Source organism: Thunnus thynnus, chromosome 16 (genome assembly GCF_963924715.1).
Source record: "Thunnus thynnus chromosome 16, fThuThy2.1, whole genome shotgun sequence".
NCBI lineage: Eukaryota > Metazoa > Chordata > Actinopteri > Scombriformes > Scombridae > Thunnus > Thunnus thynnus.
Window position 1 is genome coordinate 14209743 of NC_089532.1, and position 22729 is coordinate 14232471.

General features: G+C 42.1%; 1 protein-coding gene across 2 annotated transcripts in view; it reads left to right on the forward strand.

Annotated features, from left to right (window-relative positions):
• The window catches only part of msrab (methionine sulfoxide reductase Ab), a 48594-nt gene extending 28573 nt beyond the window's left edge, over positions 1–20021 (forward strand). For both annotated transcript variants that reach the window (XM_067614088.1, XM_067614086.1), the window contains exons 5-6: positions 8703–8809; positions 18596–20021. In XM_067614088.1, coding sequence (XP_067470189.1) covers positions 8703–8809; positions 18596–18769 — 281 coding nt within the window. In that variant the 3' untranslated portion in view covers positions 18770–20021. The remainder of the gene's footprint in view (positions 1–8702; positions 8810–18595) is intronic.
• Positions 20022–22729: the final 2708 nt, after the last annotated feature.

Sequence of the window (22729 nt, forward strand, 5' to 3'; positions counted from 1 at the left end):
AGACCCCCCATTCAACACGCTCACACATTATAAGTTTCTTATGTCTGCGTTATGACAACTCTTCAATAACGCATCTTCACATGTGAGTGCATGGAAATGCTGAAGCACAGACAAACTCTCAGCAGTTGAAGTGGCATCTGCATGTCAGAGGGCAACAGCAGCTCTGTTTCATCATGGGGGGTTAAAAACATGATTTGATGTATTTACTGTGGAATGATCACTGTTCAGATGGAAACATATCTTGCTATTCTTTCACACACTGCAGATCAATTGCGCACACATTTCCATACACAAGCATACTGTTCACTTCACATTATGCACAAGTGCTCATTATGCCTACTCATACACAGCTTTACTCCATTTGTGTGTGCGTGCGAATAGGCATAACACACACGTACTGTACGTGCAGAGGGTACACACAGCTGCACCGATGGCATGTCAGTTGGTTCATTGAATACTTCCTTGTTACAGAAGTCCATAGGCCCCGATCCACTCCTCATCTCCCTCGTCCCCCTAGCTCCCAGCGGAGGATAGGAACATCTTATCTGGCCACTATTTTGTTCTTCTAGCACCCTTTTTACTCCTTAACCTATCCAAACATAAGGTCATCGCCGTTCCTCTTCTCTCTTTTTGAATGTTTTCTTATGCTTCCTTTCTCTGGCAGCACATCCAACCCTCCACTTCTTTCCCTCATCCATTTTTTTCCACATTCTTTCCCAGTTTCCCGCTCTCCTCCTGTCTCCTCTTTCTCCTCCCACCCTTCACCACCTCACCCATCTCACCTGCACCCCCAACCCCTGTCCTCTTTGCAGTGAGCGGATCGGAGGGGCGAGCGAGTGATTGAGCAAACGGCCCGGAGCCCGTCAGCACATCCGCAGAGCAGCGCAATGAGTCGACCGCTCCCCGAGGCCATCTGCCCATCACACAAACACATTCACATCCACTGACTCCTCTTTTATCTCTTAGTCACTCTCTCTTCCCTGCTCCTCATCCTCCCTTCCCCCTCATCCCTGCTCTCCCATCTCTTCCGCCGTTCCCCCTCCTCCCCTCCACCGCCCTTCATCTTAACAACCGAGGCTTTTCCCCTCCTCTTTGTTTCCTCCTCATCTCTCCTTTCCTTCCTCTTCCCTCATTCCCTCTTATCCTCTCTATTTTTGAGGCCATGCAGTATTTATGGTGTGGGCTGCTGATGCTGCGTCAGTGAACAGGCGTCACAGGCATATGCCGATAGACACAGAAATACAAATGCACAGCTAAGATGGCCGACGCGGCTGCCCTCATTTGATAACGCCTGCACGTACATGCATGCTCACCCTTGTAGGTAGACTTTGGTGGAGTCACATGATTAGAAAAAAATATTACAGGGCAACTGAAAAAATTCTGAGATGGTGGCCATTTTTTTATGAATTTAAACTTTTTATTTTGTCACCTTACTACAAGAAAAACATTTTACAGTATTTGTAATCTGTGCTGTGTAGTGTGTGTATATGTATCTTAAAGGTAACATACTCTAGGTACCAGACATCACAGTCTGGATATAATTTAGCATGGAAAAGGTCAAAACACAAAATAGACCAAATTAAGCAGTCTTGCATCTGCTAAGTCATGCTGGTGGCAGTTACTTTCTGACAATTGAAATGAGCATGAATATTCCTTTTATATAATATCTTCACCCCAGCTGGCTGCGACACACGCCAATTCCCTGTTGGGGTACCCCCTGTGTCACCACATCCCTCAATTTAGGGGTGCCCCTGCCATCTAAAGCCAAACCCCACAGGAGGCGACCTTGACCCCTGACCTGTGACCCCTGCCACCCCCCACACTTCCAACCTAACCCCTTCCCTATCTCCTGGTTGGCTGAGAATGGTGTGCTCATTACCAGGTGTCAGTTATTACACCCTCACACACGCTGACAGCCCTAATTTATGGAGATTGCGTGGCACGTGTGCGCAAAGCGTGGGGGTGGAGGTCTGTGTGTCCGTTTGATTATGTTATGTTTTATAACTAAAGTCTTAAAACAAGTCTGCTTACTTTCGTTACACAGCATTTTTTGAGCAATTCTGTGCACCTTTCATAGAAAAAAATAGACTCTTGTAAATGAGAACTTGACTAAAACAGACATATAGAAATATAATACAAAAAGCAGTTCAGGAAAAAGAAGGGGTAAGGAAATGAGAATAAAAACAAAGATGGTTACAATTTAAAAGAAAAAAAAAATTGATCCCAACCTTATTTTTAAATGTTGAGAGTTAGAGTCAAAGACCTCAGCATTAGTGCTTTGCATAATGATGACTGATAGGTTAAAAAAACAGCTAACACACAGAAAGGCACATTTGCACACAGTCAAAATATTTGTCGCCTTAATTTCAGGTTGTCAAAATTGTTTGACTGTTGGAGAATTGAGTTGACTTCAGACAAAATCAAATGAACCGTATTTAAATATTTTTGCTCTGAAATAAAATGTGCAACACTAAAAAAAAAAAAAAAAAAAAAAAAAAATCAGTACTTTCCTACAAATATATTGCCTGCAGGGAAGTGTAACTGGCTCCAGACTAAACTCAGAACAAGTTATAGTAAAATGGTATTGTTATTAAATTTGGAGCAATGATTATTGGATGATATTTCTGTTTACTTAATGTTTTAAAGATTATGTAACATGTAAATTTGATAGAAATCGAACACTCTGTTCCCAAAGCTGTGTGTTAGTCATGATAGAAACTTATGATAGAGATGATACATTATTTGCTGACTAGAACGCTACCTAGAGTAGAGCCTGTGATATCATTTTTTTCTCAGCCAAGCTTTATCGTAAGATGTCACAGATTTAAATATTAGAGAATTTAACTCATGCTCTTATCTGGACTCATTTGAGTACAACAGAAGAACAAGCTCTACTTGTTAGATTTAGATGCGGCTAAAAATAAACAGCGTAAGGGCCAGAGTCACAGTGCTCTGACAGCATGCCCAGAACCATGAAGTGATCATGTTAGAGAGCAGTGCTCCAGTAGAAAAAAAAAAAAAACCTAAGGAGAGAGATAAAACAGATTTTTAAAATAGATGACAGTAGTTACCGCAGTAATCTACATGATGTGCATGTGCACCTTTTTAGATTCATGCGCACACATGCACAGTACTGTTACCGAGGCACACGCAGTTTCGCTGATGGTTTAAGTTTGCCTCCAAATGTGTGGCGTCTCCTTCTGACAGCCAGCAGATCATCGCTTTCTGTTTTGCTATGTATGTTTGCATATGTCACATATTCACTCCCCTTAGTGTATATATAGTATGTGTATGTGTGTGTGTGCGCATGTGTTTGCACGTGCAAGCGAGTGTATGTGTGTGTCCACTGGGGATGCTCTCACCATCCCAACTCCGTACTCTGCCTCTGTCTCCAGCGCGTCAGGAGCGGCTTACATAAGAACAGGGCAAAAATAGCAGCTGAGAGAGGAGAGGAGGAGAGGGCTGTGCTGGCATGCACACAGTCGTAACAGGACTGCAGGGCACGGCACAACCCTGAGTACTATCTCACACACACACACAGAGGGAAGACTGCAATTATCAGCCATTATACCTATTTTTTGTTTTTTTATTTATAATGCACTTTTTTTGACAGGATAGTTATAGAAATGACAAGAGCTGGTCAGACTCCATCAGTATGAAAAACACCAAATAATTCCTGTTGATGTTTCTGCGTGGGCACAGGGCAGGGTTATGGCTCTGTCTCTAGACCTGAAGTGGGTGAAGTAAATATTGCACTAAATGAGAAGAGAGGGGAATTCAGGTTTGGGCAATAAATAAAGAGGTTAAAGAAGAAGAAAGGAACTACATTAGATTGTTTATAAGTGCTCACTCTGCTGCAGTCTAATTGTATGCACTGCCAAGTGCAATCACTCCGAATTCACTTAAAATGTTTTTCCTCCATGCTCAGAAGGATGCAAAAAGTCACCAATTATGCAGAAACATTTCTTAATTGCGGACACTGACGATAGCTTGACTGCTGAAATGTTTGTTATTCTTTTGTCTCTCTTTAATTAAATGTTGTTGTTTTTTTTTTGCCTCATTTGCAATCTCTTGTTTTACATCTATTTGAGTGGCTTATGAAATACAGAGGTAGTGATGGTTGAAAGAGACAGAGAGGAAGAAGGTACAGTACATGAAGAGGTGAAAAGGTGAGGTTAATCTCAGCTCTTAGAGTTGTTAACGGATGAAGGATCGCTGTGTCAAAAGACTCCTGCGTCAGGCCACCGGTTCTGTTGAGGGGCAGGTGGAAAGGGACACATTTAAAGTGTGACACAGTATCAGTACAGTGCCCTCACTCTTTGCAGGCTTGTAATTTCTCCCACCGTCTCTACCTGCTGCCCTCCCTACTTACCAGTTTTTCATAGTAGCCAGCATCCCCTTTAATCTTATTACCTTCTTACTGTTTTATCTCCTTCTTTTGCCTATGACTGAAAATCGCAAGGCTGGTTAGGCTGTGCGAATCCCCTCCGCTTCTCTTACCTCCCTTGCAGCACACGCAAGCTCACAAACAAACATGCACATGTGTTAAAGTGGGGTGAATATGTTGGAAGGAAATAAGCGAGGGGGGGGGAATAAAGGATAAGAAAAGAGCCATAGAAGAAAACTGAAGGAGTGCGAATTGCAAAAGGAAGAAGGGAAGGTGAAGTTGGAAGTGGGAGAAATGGTAGGCTTTTATCCCCAACAGCCAGCAGGGACAAACTGAGCAGAGATGTTGTTTTTTTTTTTTTGTTGTTTTTTTGCGTGCAAGGGTAAACACTGGAAGAGATTTTACAGAGTTGCAAGAAATCTCAGCGGGTTTAAACACAACAAGCAAAAAAGTGTATGCGTGTACAGTTGTGTACGCAGGTTTGTGCATGAATGTCGGTTGGAAGCAGTAGCTACTCCCTCTGAGACTTGAGATACCCTACCACCCTCCTATTTGTCTGATTTTTGCTTCCATTTGTCTCTCAAGTGTTAAAGGGGGCTACTTTTAAATTTTCTTATTTGGAGGGGGGGGGGGGGGGGGTGATTAATTAATATTTTTGGCTTTGTGGGCGTAGGTCAGTGACCCCAAGAGGCAGTGTGTGTGTATGTGTGTGTACAAGTGTGTGACCCATAGCCCCTCCCCTTCTGTCCACCCCCCATTACCCTCTGCTTTCAGAAGCATGGCTCTCATGCATAATGCAGAGAGAACAGGGAGGCTCTCATTAATAATTACTGCTGCCTTTGATGGATGGAGAAAATAACGAAGGGGGCTGTTAAAAATGGAGAGAGCAAGAGAGAGAGACGGTGGAGGCAGGAGGGAAGAACCAGTTTTTTTTTGGGTGGTATTTGTTGCTGTTGTAGTTTTTTGAGGGCTCAGTGCTTATGGGGATGGATCTGGAGATAGTATAATCAAAAGATAGGCTGATGTTTTGGATGGCGTTCATATTTTGATTGGGGAGTAACTCCTCTTTTGATGGTGGATGGATCTCTGAAGATGTGATGAATCTTAATGACTGCTTCCAACACAAAGACAATTACCACTCAAGGGTGTTTGTCTCTTGACTTTTCTCTGATATTCCAGATCTTCAACCATTTCTTTGTGATGAAAAACCTTTGCTGTCTTTACTCTTTTGTAATAGACATTGAATATCAATCTGTGAGGTTGAAGATGAATAGTTTACAGTAATAAAATTACAGAAGTCAAACCTGTAGTTTCATATATATATCGGGTTGTTCTCACATAATTAGTATGCATATTTTGTCCATACATGATCTTACCCATATGCAGCTGTTTGTGTGTGTGCGTGTGCGTGTGCATGTGTAGGTGTGTGTGGTTGGGCTGGTCAGAACCTCAGGGTTAGCAGGGAAGGTCAGAGGGAACAGCAAAGCTACAAGACCTCTGCCAGCCAACCAATCTGAGTAAAGGCTCTGGTGGACAGCCAATGGCAGAGTGGCTCGGTGGCCTTTGATGGAGGGGCCACCATTAGCCTCGCCACTGAACAACAGCACTGGGGGCAAGATGGCCAACATCCAGCACTGCAGATATGGAGGGTAGAGAGGTACAGAGGGAGACAAATGGAAAAGTGGACTGGGTGGTAGATGGTGCAGTGAAGACAAAAAGATGGAAAGAAGTAGAATTAGAAAATACATGTTTATGAAGAAGTAGAATATAAAACCTGCCAATCCACTAGCAGCATGACTCCAGGGATGACAATGTCGTTCTGTAGGTCGGTCCACCACTTTGGTCCGGGCACAATGATCTTGGATCTCGGACCGATGAAATTCTCATCAGACTCAACTGCACCTTGTGTTTAGTGCTTGTTAGCAAATGTTTGCATGCTAACATGCTAAACTAAAATAATCGAAAATGGTAAACATTATTCTGCATATTAGCATTGTCATTGTGAGCATGTTGCCATCCTGGCATTAGCAAATAGCACCAAAAAGCCCCAAAGACTCTCAAGTGCGCTGTAGTTAAGATCGCTTGATCAATGAAGGTGAAAAAGTTGTTTAGGGAGGTTAAAATGAAAGGAAAGAGAAAAAACAGCCATTGAGTTGTGGAGAACATGGCCAACCAAACAGAATCAATACCTAAATATTATAATATATGTATCAGTTTTCTTATGATTCCTCATACAGAACATTTTGACTGTAAACTTCTAAAAGTTTATCGGTAAAGAGGGAGGTCTTTGTTTTTCTCTCTAAGGCTAACTGTGTCAATAACTTTAAGTATTAGAGATGTCCATTAGCTTTACTTGGGGCTGTTACAGTAGATATCAGATGTAATTTTTGGATTGCATTTTTGACAGAAAAAAAGAAAAGAAAATATAAGCTTTGTACTGAGACTGATAATTTTAACAGGAAAATCTCGACAACACACTTAAATTCATATTTGAACAACACAAGCATTTAATATGGTGAAGAAATTTTCAGTGAAGCAAATTCTCTAAGGCAGCAACATTAGTTATAGTGAGTTTATTCAGTGTGTGTCGGAGCGCAGGCGACGTCTGCTTGTCTGCTCTGATTTGAATGAAGACCAGATTAATACTTATAGCCATTATATCTAAACAGACTGTGTTACAGATAGGTTCTGACACTCTATGATGTAAGGTAACATTTAATCTAAAGAGAACAAGATACGCAGATCACCGTGTCAAGAAGATGTCAGCATCTCATGGCTGCAGCTTGTCAGCACATTCAGTGGGAATCAGTTTCCTCCCACAATGTAAATAGAAAGCTATCTGACAGGAAATTAACAGGTGTATGTCATGTTGTTAAACAACATGTAAAACATTTTAAAGCTCACAAGGACAACTGGAAAAAATCCTGTGGAGAAAAGCACTACATGTTTGGCAAAGTAACAGTTGCATGACAGTGACCACATCTAATTGGTTTATTTAAAAAAAAAATAAATAAATAATCCAAGGTTGTCATCTTGACTTTTTATCAATAGACTTGACATTTTTCTTTATGGTAGGAGCACAATGCACACTTTCATCGCTCAAACTGACTACCCTAACCACACATTGCAATTCAGAGAGACACTGTTTTAGTCATTTAAAGTTGCACTAACCAATGTTTTATATGACCAATGGAACAAATCACTATGTTTATATGAAAGGGGTTCTTGTAGTGACAAACCCATAGAGAATCATTGCTTCACTCTGTGGTTCCCCACAGGTGTTTGGAGCTTTTTTTTAGCACCTTTCAGCTCATTGTTTTGGTTATAATAGTTTGCAACTTCCATGTTTTGGTTCATACTCACCACTTTCATAAACTGTCTGTACGCTATCTGCCCAGCACCGACTTTGTCAAATCAACAAGGTTAGCGACTAGTGAACATGGTGGATCATTTAGCAGGAAAAGATCCAGATATTTACCTCACAAGTTGGTGGAGACCAAAGTAGAGCTAAAAGGAAAGTGAATATTGGACTCAAATTTGTCAGATGGACACAAACACCACTCCAACTGAACGCTCATAGTGCTCCCTGTCTGATGGATGTGTAACGTTAGCCCTGTCAACGTTTTAAGGTGCTAATATGTTATTGTTGTGTCTATAGAATTTTAAATAATAGAGAAATGGGAAGAAATGTCTGCCACAACACAAATCATAAAACTGTTACATGACTAAAATGCTTGAGGTCAGCGTATGCTGAGATGAGAACAATCAGCTCCTCCACTGATGTCACCAAAAGGCCAAAGACTAAGAAGAAGAAGGGTTTCGAAGGATAAATGAAAACAAGAATGATGCTGTACGGCAAAGAGAAGAAACAAAGGCTGAGTGGGAGAGAGAGTAAGATAGAAGCCTGCAATGGAAGGGTCCATGGATGCTAAAGCTGCTCAGGATTGTAGCCTCTGAAAAGCAAACATGTGATTGCAGCAATTTGTCCTGCTAATCAAGTTACTCTTGGCCTGGGCCTCCTCCAAATACACTGATGTAAAGCTGATGAAAATTTTGACAGTGCCACATGACAAAGAAGAAGAAAATACACCCACCTACATGAGGCCCCATACACCTACACACCGCAGGCCCCCCTAATGGAAGCCCGAATCTGCTCTGATCTTTGAATTCATTTGGCTTCATGAATTCAAGATGCGGGATGATGACATAATTGTGAAAACCTTTAACATGCAAATGGCATTGTGTCTGTGATGATTGTGGTACTTACGCTTATTTGCAGAGTGTCTTATTTTCCTTTCTGTGTGTGTTTACGCAGGTATGAGGCAGCAGAATGACCGTGGTACTCAATATCGTTCAGCCATTTACACATCCAGCCCTGCTCAACAGGAGCTTGCATTGAAGAGCAAACTGGCCTTTCAGCAGGTATAATACTCACATGCACACATCAGAGGGTTTCATTATGACATATGACTCAAGTGAGGTGTTACTTATAACCAAACCATGTGTGAAGTAAAGGACTAGCAGCTGTGGAAAAAGTGTTGAAAAATGAACAGTTTTCATAATTTTCCTCACACACATCATCCCTATTAAAAAAAATAAAGTCATGCAGATGTTTGTGTATTTGATTCCATCATGTCAGAAACAAAATTAGAATTATCATATTGAACAACATTGTTATAATATACCTTTTCGGCCGTTGTGCACGGATAAGCTGTAGCGTGGAGTTTTCCCATTTATTTGAATAATAATTAAAAGCCAGTCTCTGGAGTGGTGACCTCTTAGAGTTGGACGCTGTTTAGTTACATCCACTCAGTGACAGCGTCTTTCTCTATGGCCCTCAAACTGAAAGAGCGGAAGAGGGTCAATAGGTCATTAAATCTCATTTCTAAATCTCCTCTTTTCAGCGGCACACGCGCCCACCTTTTGTTCTTTCTATCCATCTGTCCGCCCGTCCGTCCATCAGTCCATCTATCCGTTGATCCCCCATCAGTTTGGTTTGTTCGTCTCTCCCCTCTCTCTCTAAATGGTATTCATGGACAAGCTGGCAGGGGGCAGAGGGGAGCAAATATGATCGTCATGGTTACTTAGGGCTTCTGGGGTCAGCAGTCACAGGCCACAGGGCTGTCATGTTGCCATGACGACAACCTCCCGACCTTGGCCTTGGGCTGGGGTCAGAGGTGAGAGAGGAGTGGCAGCTGGGACTAGGAACGGGGGGGAGGAAAGCGGGAAAAGAAAAAGAGGAAGGCAATCAGAACAGAGGGCTAAGACTGACAGGCTATCAGCTGATGGTGACCCCACCCTTTAACTATCAACTGACTGTGACCCCACACATGATGCACACAACACCCAGGTTTATAAGCCATACACACACACTCAGATTTGATCACATCATGAGTGAAAGCTCTAGAACAGCTACTAAATGGACCTTCATGTATGATTGTTCTGTGAAAAGAAAAAGAAGCACAATATGAACAACAAAACCCTCATTTTTAACAGCACTAAAAATTAAATTTCTTATCAATATGATTGTTATATCCCTGCCTGTAACACTGACATTCCTCTCTATGCATTCATATACAGACATTTTCTCTGTGGTGAAAAGTTTTGGACATACAAGCAAAACTTGAATATATTCAAATTTCGTTAAAGCGTTTTAATGGACATTTCATAAAGCTGTCCAAGATTAGATCATAAAACAACACGCTCAAACTCAGTTTGTATAGATGGGTGCTGAATCCTCAAAGGCAAAAATCAAGTCCGTGCAATGCATGAATAAACAATTTAAGTGGAGTGCTGTCCTACTTTCGATTTTTTTTTTTTTTTTTGGATGATAAAACTGTCCAAGAACATTATAGTGCCACACATGACAGTTAATTGGATTTCTGAGTAGCCTAAATTCTTCTGTAAATAACAATATATTACAGCTATATTAAGAAATGTGATGACTATGCCATAGACCTGTAATTTAAGAAAACTAGCAAAACCCATATTCAACGGGTTAATGTTAATGTTATATCGAGCATATTGTCTTGTCACCTCCACCAGAACTTTAACCCGGTTCACAGCAGATACTCACAAACCATGTTTCCAAAGATCAAGAGGAGAAACAGCACCCAGTCTTCCCTCCTTCTCTCTCTCCACCTACGCTGCTGACACCACCGATCTGTCAACCACTTCAGTGGCACCCCAGTTTCATCTGAGGGCCACTGGGACACATATCTTCTCAAAGCAGCTGACACACTCTGAACCAAAATGGCAGCTTCCTGCCCTGAAATGGTTGCCTTTGCCGCATTGATGCTGAGTCTCAACAACACCCGGTTTGAAAATGGCATCTCTACAGAGGAAGGGCTTGCAGTGTGTGTCCTTCTGTGCATGTGTGATTGTGTGTGTGTGTGTGTGTGTGTGTTTGTGTGTGTGTGCGCGCGTTTTATTCTAAAAGGCCAATGCTCTCTATCGGGTGAAGTGAGTGCATGTTCAGTAGAGTGACAAGAGAGAGTGGGTGGAGGCGATCTAAGACGACCAGAGATAAGACAGGCATCACAAAATCCAGATTCCACCCCACTGCCAGCCCATGACTCACACACACTCGCATGTACGTACAGACACACACACACACACAGACATACATTTGGCACATACACACACAGCCCAATAAATAATTAACCCATACGAAGAGTCTCTTCTGCAGGGCTTTCAGTTTCTTAACTTCAGCACTGGGGGGGGGCGGGGGGGGAGTGAGGCAGAAAAGCTTGTTTAAGCGCGAGAGCAGAGAGGGGGAAGAGAGGGAGGGAGCAGGGAGAGGGGAGAGGAGAAGGGGGTTCTCTATAATGAAATTTGAAATTTGCAGAACATCAAAGGCTTCTGTAGCCAAGCCGCTGTGGCAGCAGAGCAGAGAGGAGGAGTGCATCTCTTTCTCTCCCTCTGTCTCCCCCGTCTCTCTCTCTCTCTCTCTCTCTCTCTCTCTCTCTCTCTCTCTCTCTCTCTCTCTCTCTCTCTCTCTCTCTCTCTCTCTCTCTCTCTCTCTCTCTCTCTCTCTCATTCCCCTTCTCTCTCGCTCCATCCCTCCCTCTCTGCTAAAACGTGTCTCCCCAGAGCTGGGTGAGGGGGGGGGGGGGGGGGGGTGAGTTGGGAGAGAGAGGAGAGGAGGGATGGGAAGAGTTGATTAGGAGGAGAGAGTGGGGTGGTGGTGATGGGGGGGGGTTTAGAGTTGGGTTAGGGTTTGGAGAGGAAAATGGAAGAACGGGGGTTCTATATATATGTGTGTGTGTGTGTGTGTGTGTGTGTGTGTGTGTGTGCATGTATGAACAATAGGTTTTATCAAGCCAGCATGGATATTGTGTGTGTACGTGCACATACATGTGTGTAGGGCCTTGGAGGGGTGAGTGTGCCCTCTGATAAGGCATCCTAACTTAATGAGCTTGAAAGATGGGGGTGGGGGGGGACAGGGGGTTTCGGAAGATGGCTGGAAAAAAAAAAAGGGGGTGGGGGTCGTTTGGGGCTAGAAGTCTTGAGGAGAAGCTCGAGGGTTATTAAAACGGGGCACAGCATCAGCAGGTTTCCTTAGCGGGCTTCTAGTCACACAAGCTCAGTTTGGTTTTCCACATCTCCCATTCTGGAAAGTCTTCAAAAGTCAAATTTATGCTTCCAACTATTCCCCAGCTCTCGCATATTATAGATTGTCTTTCCTTTTACATTAAGTCTTAAATCTTAAAATATTTCTACTGTGTTCTGATAGCAACTAGACATCTTGCCCATGTAGCTACGAGACATTATTGGCTAAGATAAAAATGGACAAATTGTTAGTGATATATGGTTCAGGAATAACTTTTTTTTATTTGCCAGAAAGTAATCCAGTCAGTGAGATGTTGTCGAGTACAGTGCAGCTGAAATGTTAATGAGAGGCGATCACTTTTTTCTCAGAAATGCAGGACTGATCTCCTGCGTTTTCGTTCTTCAGATGTTGAGCTACTTGTTGTCTGCCATGGTAAAAAAAAAAAAAAAAAAAGACGTAGGAGCGCGTGCCGCCTCGCTCCGAGACTGAAGTGCGTGTGCATCCTCTCTCCCTCTCAAAATGTAGGAGTGTTGGCTTCCTCGCTCACAAAATGTAGGAGCGCTTGCTGAAGATTAGAGCTCAGCTAAAATGGATGCCTGACCCGCACTGAGAGAGAGAAAGAGAGATGAACAGAGCAGGGCAGGAAAAAAAAAAATCAGACACACAGAGGGAATACACATCCTTTAGCTCGCACACATTTATAGACACAGTGATGTACATGAATGTTTTACATGTACGGCTTTTCCCAGAACCTCACAGAACAAGCTTTCAGTATCTTCTCTGTCTCTTTTTTAGGCTATTGTGTTTATATGTTGTTATTTTTTTTCACCATCTCACTAGAGTCTGTTTTCATTCCCTCAGCCTTACGATAATCTCCCATGCTCTTCTCCTCCTTTCCTTCACTCCATCTCTCCCTGCGTGTCTCTGCACCATTTCCGCATCTCTTTTTTTTTTCCCCTTCCCTGTCTGTCTTTCTCTTTCGTCCTCTCTCCATCACTCCCGTTCTGTGTCTCTCCCCGAGGTCATTGAGGGCAAGCGCGGTGCCGCGGACAAGTCGATAAGTATCATGTCAGTCTATTTCGTGTGTTTTCAGGCAGAGCCACAGTCTATCTACTACCAGAGTTGTACCACAGAGCAGCTTTCCTGTCGACAAAACTCAAAAATTGTATTTACATGTTTAAGATGTTCAGGTATGCAGACTCATGTTGGCTGTTATAAGTCGGTTGTGTTTTATATATAAGAAAATATCAAATAAAATATAATGCATTTTTATTTATTTTAGATCAAACTATACCCAACAGTATGAACAGCATTGGCAGGGGTCATTCTGCTACCTAATGAGTACTTTTTTTTCTGCTGACCTTTTCTGCTATTACTACTAAAATAAAACTATAAATGCACAACCTTTACTAGTATTTTTATCTTGTATTTTTCATTGAGGTATTGCTACTTTTACTTAAAATGTAAAAGATCTCAATACTGGGCTACTACACTTACATTGTAAATTTGTTAAAATATGCTTTGCCAATGAAGTATTTAATGCCAATAATGAAAATTTGAATTTGAGATCAAGACTGAGACAATGACACCAGGAAAAACAAATAAAACGATGGAGATGAGGAGCCCGAGAAATGGTAAATAGCAATAACCACACCAGTAACTGGAGTGGACTAAGGGATGATTACATAAATCACAGAATTGAGGTCACGTCCCTCTTCAAATGTCTTCACCATGAGTCATCGGGTGTCACAAACTCTATGTCAATGCGCGTCTCTTCCCCACCACTCCGCAGCCGTAGGCCTTCTGAGGGAAAACGACAGAGAGAGACAAGACAGTGGGGTAGGATAAGAGAAGAGAGTACATTTTCCTCCTCCTCCTCCTCTTCCTCCTCCACCTCCACCCTCTCTCGGGATGTCACGTCCTATTTGTGTCCCGGGGCCGACTCTCTGGCGATGGTGATGGCGAGAGGGGCTCTCTCGCTTGGCTGGAGAGCAGGGAGGACTTGGTAGCACGAAGCTGTGGTCTGTGCTCACATGGGAGAGAGAGGGAGAGAGAGAGAGAGAGGGAGAGAGAGAGAGAGAATCAGCAATGGAGGGAGATGGGGAGAGAGAGAGAGAGAGAGAAATGCACCCGTTCAGCCATGTCTTTGACAGGGGAGTCTTTCCGACAGGCGTGAAGAAAGGAAAGGCTGACTGGGCTGAGTGAGCTCAGCCCTGGACACACACACACACACACATTACTTGTTTTTGTCATTTCGGAGGACATTGCATTGACTTAAATGAATTCCCTGTCAATTTAACCTAATGTTAACCACTACCAGTATGTACCTAACCCCCTAACCTTAACCAAAAAACAAGTCTTAACCCCAAATATTAATTTTCTACGTTGTGGATGCAAGCTTTTTGTTTCCAAATTGAAGGTGAGTCCCTGTAATGTGACAGATTTACGTCCCCACGTAAATACGCACACATACACTGATCTGTTCCTAAAATGTTCTGTATTTCTGTTTCACTCCTCACACACATACACACACACACACACATACACAAATGTATAGCCTACTTGCACACACACATTCTCTCCCTCCATGTAGCCATCATCTGAACATCATGAACAGCATGAAAATGCTCAACTTGAGAACATCTAGTTTGCGCTTCCTCTCTCGAATTTTCCCTCCTCCATTTTTGCTGTTTTTACCCTCCACGTCCTTCTCTCTTTATTTCTTCCCTCCATTCCTCTGCCGCTGCTGCTGCAGTGAGAGAGAGAGTGAAGCCACATAAGGTTATACACAGTGGCGTGACGCCATGCATTCTGATTTATAGATCTAAAATGGCCGCCGTGTTGTGACTGCTGTAGAGGGCTGGATGTAGAGCGCGGGAGTGGTGCGGGGGTGTCAGGGTGGGGGTGTATGTCTGCTCGGAATAACAGACCTTTTCTTGGACATTGTGTTCTCCTTACATGAAGCATCCTCTGCCCCGAAGGCTTCGCTACTACTGTGGTTTGGTGGTGATGACTGATTAATTAGGCCATGATGTACAAAGCTCTATGCTTGTGTCGGCTGGTTTACTAGAGTGCTGTTGGATGTAAGAAGAGAAAAATGGGTTCCTCTGTGTCAGACTGGGCATTTAAAATGTAAATATGTCCATGCTTGTCAGGCTGATATTCTGTACTGAGGGCTGTGTTGCGCTGTAGTTTGGTTTGTGAACGCTGGGTCCTTCCTCCAGGGAGATTAGAGCCCTCGTATTGTAGCAGCAGCCACTGAGGACTTAGAGGTCAGCTGCTGCCTCAGCCTCTCTGTGGGGTGCAGAGCTTTGATTTACGGACTCCACTGCATCACCTCCAGCACACACACATACACACATCAAGTACCACACTGCCTCCATGTGGACAAAACTATACATTACCTATAACATGCTGCCCTTCACTGACATTATTTCCTTTTTTAGAGATTATACACAGATCTTTTTTTACGTTCATTGTCTCCCACACAAATGCGCAAGTTAGTAGAAGAACAGCTGGGGAATTGTTCTGTCCTGGTCAACATAATTTATTTTCATTTGTAAGCTCGGTTACAGCAAGAGCAAAAGATCCTTAGCCAGACTTGGAGCCTGTTTCTCTTTTTTTTGGCTTGGCTTTTTTTGGTTGTTGTTTTTTCAAAGTGGAAAAGCAAATCTCTCTTTTTGACATGAAGATTTGTCAATCAACAACAGAACTTGCACATTTGTCAATCAAAAAACCAATGTAAAGAATAGGAAAGTTCTTAATAAATAGTCACATGGACTGATGGGTGACAAAATAAATGAAAAACATAACTAAATGAGTGTAGAAGATGAGATACTTTCACGCAGGGCACAAGGGGTCGCTGAATGGTAAAATTTTGGACCAACATGTTAGACAGCGCTAATATGTTGGAAGAATGGTTTTCCATCCCTCCAGCATTCTATAGCTGCACATGGACATCTTACTAAGACTTTATGTTGATCTTTCCTGGTAATTTGTCACCCATATTTGTATATTTTTGTCCTCAAACTCCATCTCGGAACATTTTTCCTGTTCATGAACTCTACAGTGCCTGAGTATTAGACATATTTTGGAACATAGAGTGCACACGGTTCAACAGTGGAGAAGTAGTTCCAGATGATGTTGAATGATGGAAGATGATGCTGATGTTATTGCAACATTCCATTCGAGCCTGGTCGAGGACCTTGGTTGCATGACATAACCCTTTTCTTTCTGCCCACATTTCCTGTCACTCTTGACTGCATCAAATAAAGGCGAAAATATGCCCAAAAAATACTTTGAAGGAAGTGAATTGAGAGTGGTTTGAGAAGTTTTGATAGACATTTTCATACTTTTTTTCCTTCCTTGGAAACCTGCCTCCATTGGGTGATCGTTTGATACTCAAAATATATATTTACCCCTTAAGAAGAATGAAGTCCCCTTTCCTTAAATACTCCAGTGGTGTCCATGACAGTGTCATGCAGAGAAACAGCCTATATCGCAGGAGCTGATAAGAACAGGTTGAGCCAGGATTGAATACACAGCCTCTGTTTCATGGTGGTTGTTGAACCGTGCCAATTGACGCCTCCACAAAGCAAAGCTCCTCGGTGCTGTGCTGTGCTGAGGTGTAGTGAACTACATTCAAGCTACTTGTTGCCCACAGATAGTCCCGCTGTGCCTCGAACTTGTTGTTTTGTCAGCTCTCAAGAGCACTGATCTAGAGAGGACTGAGCGCTTGTATTATTAGATAGAGAAAACCACTCAGCACAGCAGGTATACCTTTGATATATCTGTCAGAGGTGTTTAGTGTGTGTGTGTTTGTGAATTTGTGCGCTTTTTTAGTGTGTTTGAAGCCTTCTCTCATGGTGTTTAGAAAAGTGTAAGTGTGAAAGTGTCTTCAGGAGTTCTCAAAGAGAGCGGATACTCTTTGATGCTTTGTCCCACAGAGAGAGCCACAGAGGCAAGCTGCAGTACAAAAAGAAATAGATGTTCCTTTCTTCTGTCACTCAATAACCCTGCTTTCTAGTCGAGGAGCAGAAACTCTTTACTGTATTAGTGAGAGGTATTGAAAGTTCAGATCCAATACACTGCAGAATAAAACAGCCATTTAACGGGCGTGTTCATTTTGAAGAAGTTACTGCAATCTGAGAAAGTAGCGCTGAATGTGTGTCATGCCTGTGGTGAGGGGAACAAGCTGCAGGATATGAACACATGAAGATGCTGCAAGCTAGGAATAGTTTCCTCACAGAAAAGTCTGTTTTAGGGATTATAACCTTGAACATTGACTCAACCTAAAAGAGTACTCCACCGATTTAGCATTGCACTCCTATAACGCTGTTGGATAGATGACGAACAGTAAAAAAAAGTCTCAAAATCGATGCAGTAGAACCCAAGATATTGGTTCTCCCTTGTCAAAACTGGGGCCTATATTACCCACAATGCTACAAACAGTTTGTCGGAGACTTGGGTGTGTTTTGTTAGTAGCAGCTAATGTAGCTTTGAACCACTAGCCTCAAGCAGAGATGAGAGCAGGGCTTCAGAGGTCTGGTTTCTTTGTTTCTTTCTAACTGTACACTCCCAGATTTTTTTAATTCTCAAGCTCAACCACAACCAAAACGCCACAACCAAATTTCTCAGATTATGTGCAGGTCCCTGGAGCCACAAAAGGCTCTATATAACTCTTTTCACATATGCAGTTGTGCTCCCCAAGATCTGTAAACAGACTTTGATGTCTAAAATCAGTGGAGCTCCCCTTTAAGGATAGGAGGCTTTAAACTCATTGTCATTGTCATTTCGCTGCGTACAAATTCACAGACAAAAATAGTCCAATTTAAATAAAACAAAACTCCTTGGATCAATGTGGAGATCATTGTAGAGGCTGTAGCAATAGTACAGTTTGTACTTGGGGAATTCAGTGTACATAAACATATTGATTGATACTGTTCGAAGTGTGAGTATTTCTAGGCAAACATTGTTGCATGGTCATTGAGCCTCCTACCTACTGGATGAGGGCCCAAAGCCAGGTTTGCATAAATCTAGAGCGAGAATGGAATCAGATCTGAACATACAACTGATGAACAGCTCTGGTCAGATTTATGTTTCGGCAGTTTGTCAGCTACCATTAATAACAGGTACACACTGGTTCACTATAATTTCCTCCATCAACTGTACCTCACCCCACAGAAACTCCATAAATCAAACTAAATCTTCAACTAATTCCCAAATTAAATTTATGGAAATCGCTTTATGTGTGGCCAGGGAATGCTTAACAGTTACATGGAAATCTGATTCCCCTCTCCTCGTTGATAGATGGAAATGAACAGCTGTATTCCTCTTGAAAAGATCACATATAGACTTAGAAAAGGATACAACACCTTTCTGAATATTTGGTAGCCTTACCTAGAGTATATAGGCACATTACTGATGCCACCATAGGGATGTGATCATTTCTGGTTAGCCAGAAGGCCTCTTTCCCTTTTTTTCTTTTTTTTCTCCCTTTTTTCTAATTGGGTTTATACAGGAAGGGCAGGGAATTGGGGGTTCTTTGGTGTTTTGTGTTCTGTATGATTGTTAAAAATTAATTGGGGTTTTTTGTCTGTATGTGTGTGTGTGTGTGTGTGTGTGTGTGTGTGTGTGTGTGTATATTTTCTCTCTAGGAGCTGGATCAAAAAGGCTATGGTCCCATCACCACAGAGATTCTGGAGGGGCAGCAATTTTACTACGCTGAGGACTATCACCAGCAGTACCTGAAGAAGGTACCTAAAGGCTACTGTGGCCTCAAAGGCACCGGTGTCTCTTGTCCCATTGGAGATGAGAAGGATGAACTGTGAGGAAGATGACGGATGAGGATTCTTTAAGGCACTAATGTACCTTTTTTTTTTAATTATTTTTAAAACAATGTGATACCCTTGTTAAAGTCCCTTTCCACACAAAAATACGTTTTTCTTCTTGTTTTTACAGTTGGATATTTGAGCTTGACTGTACAGAATGATGTATGTGCAGAGTTTGACACTGGGAGGCTGTTTCTGCTGAAAATGGGAAGTTTGTGCTCATTGAAAATCCAGTTTTAAGTAGTGAATCTACGAGCATGATTTGTAACATCACAAATAGTTTGGAAGCCAATCCTGGTCAAATATTCATCTTAAAAAAGTGTGATGTGGAAACTTGAAGCCTCCCATACACAAACACTGAGAATAGACAGTAAAGTAGGAAACATCTTGTATCCAGCAGTTGAACTTATGAAATGAAATATATTTACATATTTATAGATTCTGGAATTTTTAATGAGACAGAAGGGGTTGATGCCATTTTAAGGATTTTAATAAGATAACTGAACTTTTTTGTGGAAAATCCATATCAGACACATAGTATTATTCAGTAGTATTTTATATACATCTTTGGAGGGGGTCTTTAAATTAGGAATTCATATTGTGTCTATCAGTATTTCCTACATAATAGAATGTTTAATCAAATTCAAATTCAGACAAATGTACTACTAAGTCTCAGGGAATTGTTTGTTCAGGCATCCTTGTGGAATGAAGTAACTTTCTATGTATGGCACCTTTTAAACACAAAAGCAATTCAAAGCTCTTTACAGAAGACATAAGAAGGCATTAAAACTAATTTTGTTTTGTTTTTGTTTTTTTGTTTTTTGAAAAAAGACAAAGAAAAGGAAAATACAATAAGGAAAATGGTATAAAATAGAATTCAAATTGAATTTGTGGTGCAGCTGCTGCAAAGTCTGTTGGACTGCAGCAACAGTAAGCTTCCACAGGGTGGCGACATCTCTCAAAGAACGTAAAGGGCTTTTCATTGCATCTCTTTTTAATGTGACATAACTGAGAAACCGTGTGAAAACTTTACTGTGATAATAACATTAACATAGCATTATTCTTTTTTTTTCAAATGCATTTTTAATATGACCAGTAGCATAGGAGTAGGCAAACACAATACCGACTTGATGAAATCTTATTCCTCTATCTTGATTTCATTGAATCAAGTAATGAATATTAACACAGATAGAGCTATACCTTTATTTTCATAACATCTAACTTTGGAAATAATAAAATGAAGTTCTTCCAACCTTTTTGTTTGTGTACCATGCATGTGTTTGTGTGTGTTCATGCATGCATATTTAAGCCACTGCTTAGAATATTTGCCCCCTAATTCTTCCTCATTTGAAAAAAGGGACTGTCAAGGCACAAATGGGTATGAGTCACTGTGACACACACATACACATTGAGAGACCACTCATACTGAGTTGCATAATGAGACACTCAAGGCACTTATGTCTGCAGTATGATACACACTTTGCTTAAACCCTCTTTTCACTCACCCTAAACCCATGATTATGAATAAAAGTCTTCTTGTATATCATATAATTACATATCATCTAGAAATCAGCAGTTACTGAATAAGTATTGTGTGCATCACTTTTTATAATTAAACACATCAACCTGAAAGTCTATTTAAAAATGAAAATCACACTTATGGTTACACTCCAAAATACAGAGATGATATCTAGAAAAAGCTTTTTGGTCGACCGCAGTTGTGTGATTCACCCCGCTCTCGTTTTTTCCCCTCCCTCTCTTCTATCTTTCTTTCTCTGTCTGTGTGTATGTGTCACATCCTGACACCTGTGTGTAGGTGTGGACCAGGGCACAGGTGCAGGTGCAACCTCTCAGGGCCTATTTTAGTATTGGGACAGATATTTTTGCATGTGTCTGCATGCAGGAGCAGTGTGTGTGCGTGCGTGCGTGTGTGTGTGTGTTGGGGCATGTGAAGTTGTGGCTTGCTTGATCGAACCGCGCTGAGTGGTATGTGGTTGGGCCAGCTAGCTGTTTTTCCAACGCACGCCTATATTTTTGCATGCTGTTGTGTTTTGTCGAGTGCGTGAGAGAAGATAACCTTTTAATAAAGTGATCTTCATTTCCTCGGTTTTTGAAGAGAGGATGCCATGAAAGCTTTAATCGCACAATGAAATCAGTTTTTCCGCCATCTGTGATGATGTCTGACTTCAACAAGACTTGCCTCAGTGAACCATGGCATGATTCTGTTTATTTCTGCCACATTACAGAGAAGGCATTATCATAAAGCATAATTATGAGTGATTATATGTAGGAAAAGATCAAAATTTGCTGTGGAAAATTACCAAGTTTAGCGCAGACATGTTAAAATGACTGACTTTTAGAGGTAGCTGCATGAGTGAATGTGTGTTTTCTGTGTATTCCTTTGTAAGAGATAAAAATGGGGCATGGAAATGCATGGTACTCTCATATACGCATCCATACACAAACACAGTGAGGCAGAGCAGGACAGGAACCAGGCTGTGTGTGCCCTTCAGACAGAGCCTATTGTCTGCAGATGGGCCTTTAATGGCCCCACAGCTGTCCACTAAGAGCATACTGCTCCAGCTTGCTGCTATGCCTCTCATTGGCCTATACTCGGTCACCCTGAAGAGAGGAGGTAGCGCGCACTAAAGTAACACCAACCATGTATATGCATTTGATATCTTATCCTATTATACTCTTGCAAGCATCCTTTCCTCCTTGTCAAATTCTCCAATGTTTAAAGCTCATAAAGAAAAATCATTGCCCAGTCATTTTGACGGAAGAGCAGGTTTATGAAAACGTGCGGTACTTTCTAAAAGCCAGCCGAAACAGAGATAGGTGCTGGTTGTTTATCAGAAAGTACTCTGCACCCTTACCCACACGTGTACACACACACACGCACGCACAGACATACACATAAAACTACGTCCCAACCCACTACCTCAAACTTCGTCCTGTACTGCCGCCTAATGCAAAAGGTAGCGCCCACGCAAAGAAACAAACATACCAAAAAGACACCTTGCAGAGACGTGCACCCACACAAATTTCTTGCACTCTGATATGCTCTCTATTGTGTCCTCCTCTCACAGCTTTTCATTTATCTTCCCCTCAACAGCTTCAATAGGTCTTCCCTTATTTATATACAGTACCATGTATGTATACATCATTGAATGTAGCATTGTTTTATACCATTTCCTTTGTAGATGCTACCATAGGCAGCTAAGTAATTTATTTTTTAGACACCAACCAACACCATTGTTTGGTGAGCTATATAAATAGAACAAAAGCAGAGAGTGGTGTATTCTGGTGTTGCTGTCCTACTGTCCTGCCAGCTGGAGATTTTTGTGCCTTCGTGCCCTGCTCCTCATATAATTACTTTTCTAGATTTTAGAGGTAACAGGAACACAATTAGATGTGTGTGTGTGTGTGTGTGTGTGTGTGTGTGTGTGTGTATCATCCTCCGCATGTGTCATAGCAGAGGGGAAAACAGAGCTCGCTTTTCTATATGGTCTGTACATTGCTCTCATGATATGTGGGAGTTGTGTGCAGGGTTTTGCAGATGCCAGATGTGTTTGCATCCCCTCCCTTGCTCTCCCTTCCCCTCCCTCTGGTTCCTGCATGGGCGCAGGGTCTCAATCAGAGCATCAGGGCTCCAGGAACCGGAGCACAGCAGTCTCTCTGTGCTGCCCAGAGAAGTGCAGCCTTGTCTGGGTCGATGCATCTGCGGCCTGGGGGTGAGCTGGGGGAGAGAGGGCGAACCCTGGTGCCCCTGCATGCTGGTTTCACTGGAGGTCTTTGCCGTCAGCGCATCATGACCCCTGAATTCTGTGGGAGAAACACAAGCTGATTCCCAGATGCAGTAGATTTGCACATAACCAAAGAATCTCCCATCCATGACTCAGTCATGAACAAGTTAATGACTCATTTAAACTTTTAGACATTTCCTCAAACGGTTTACTT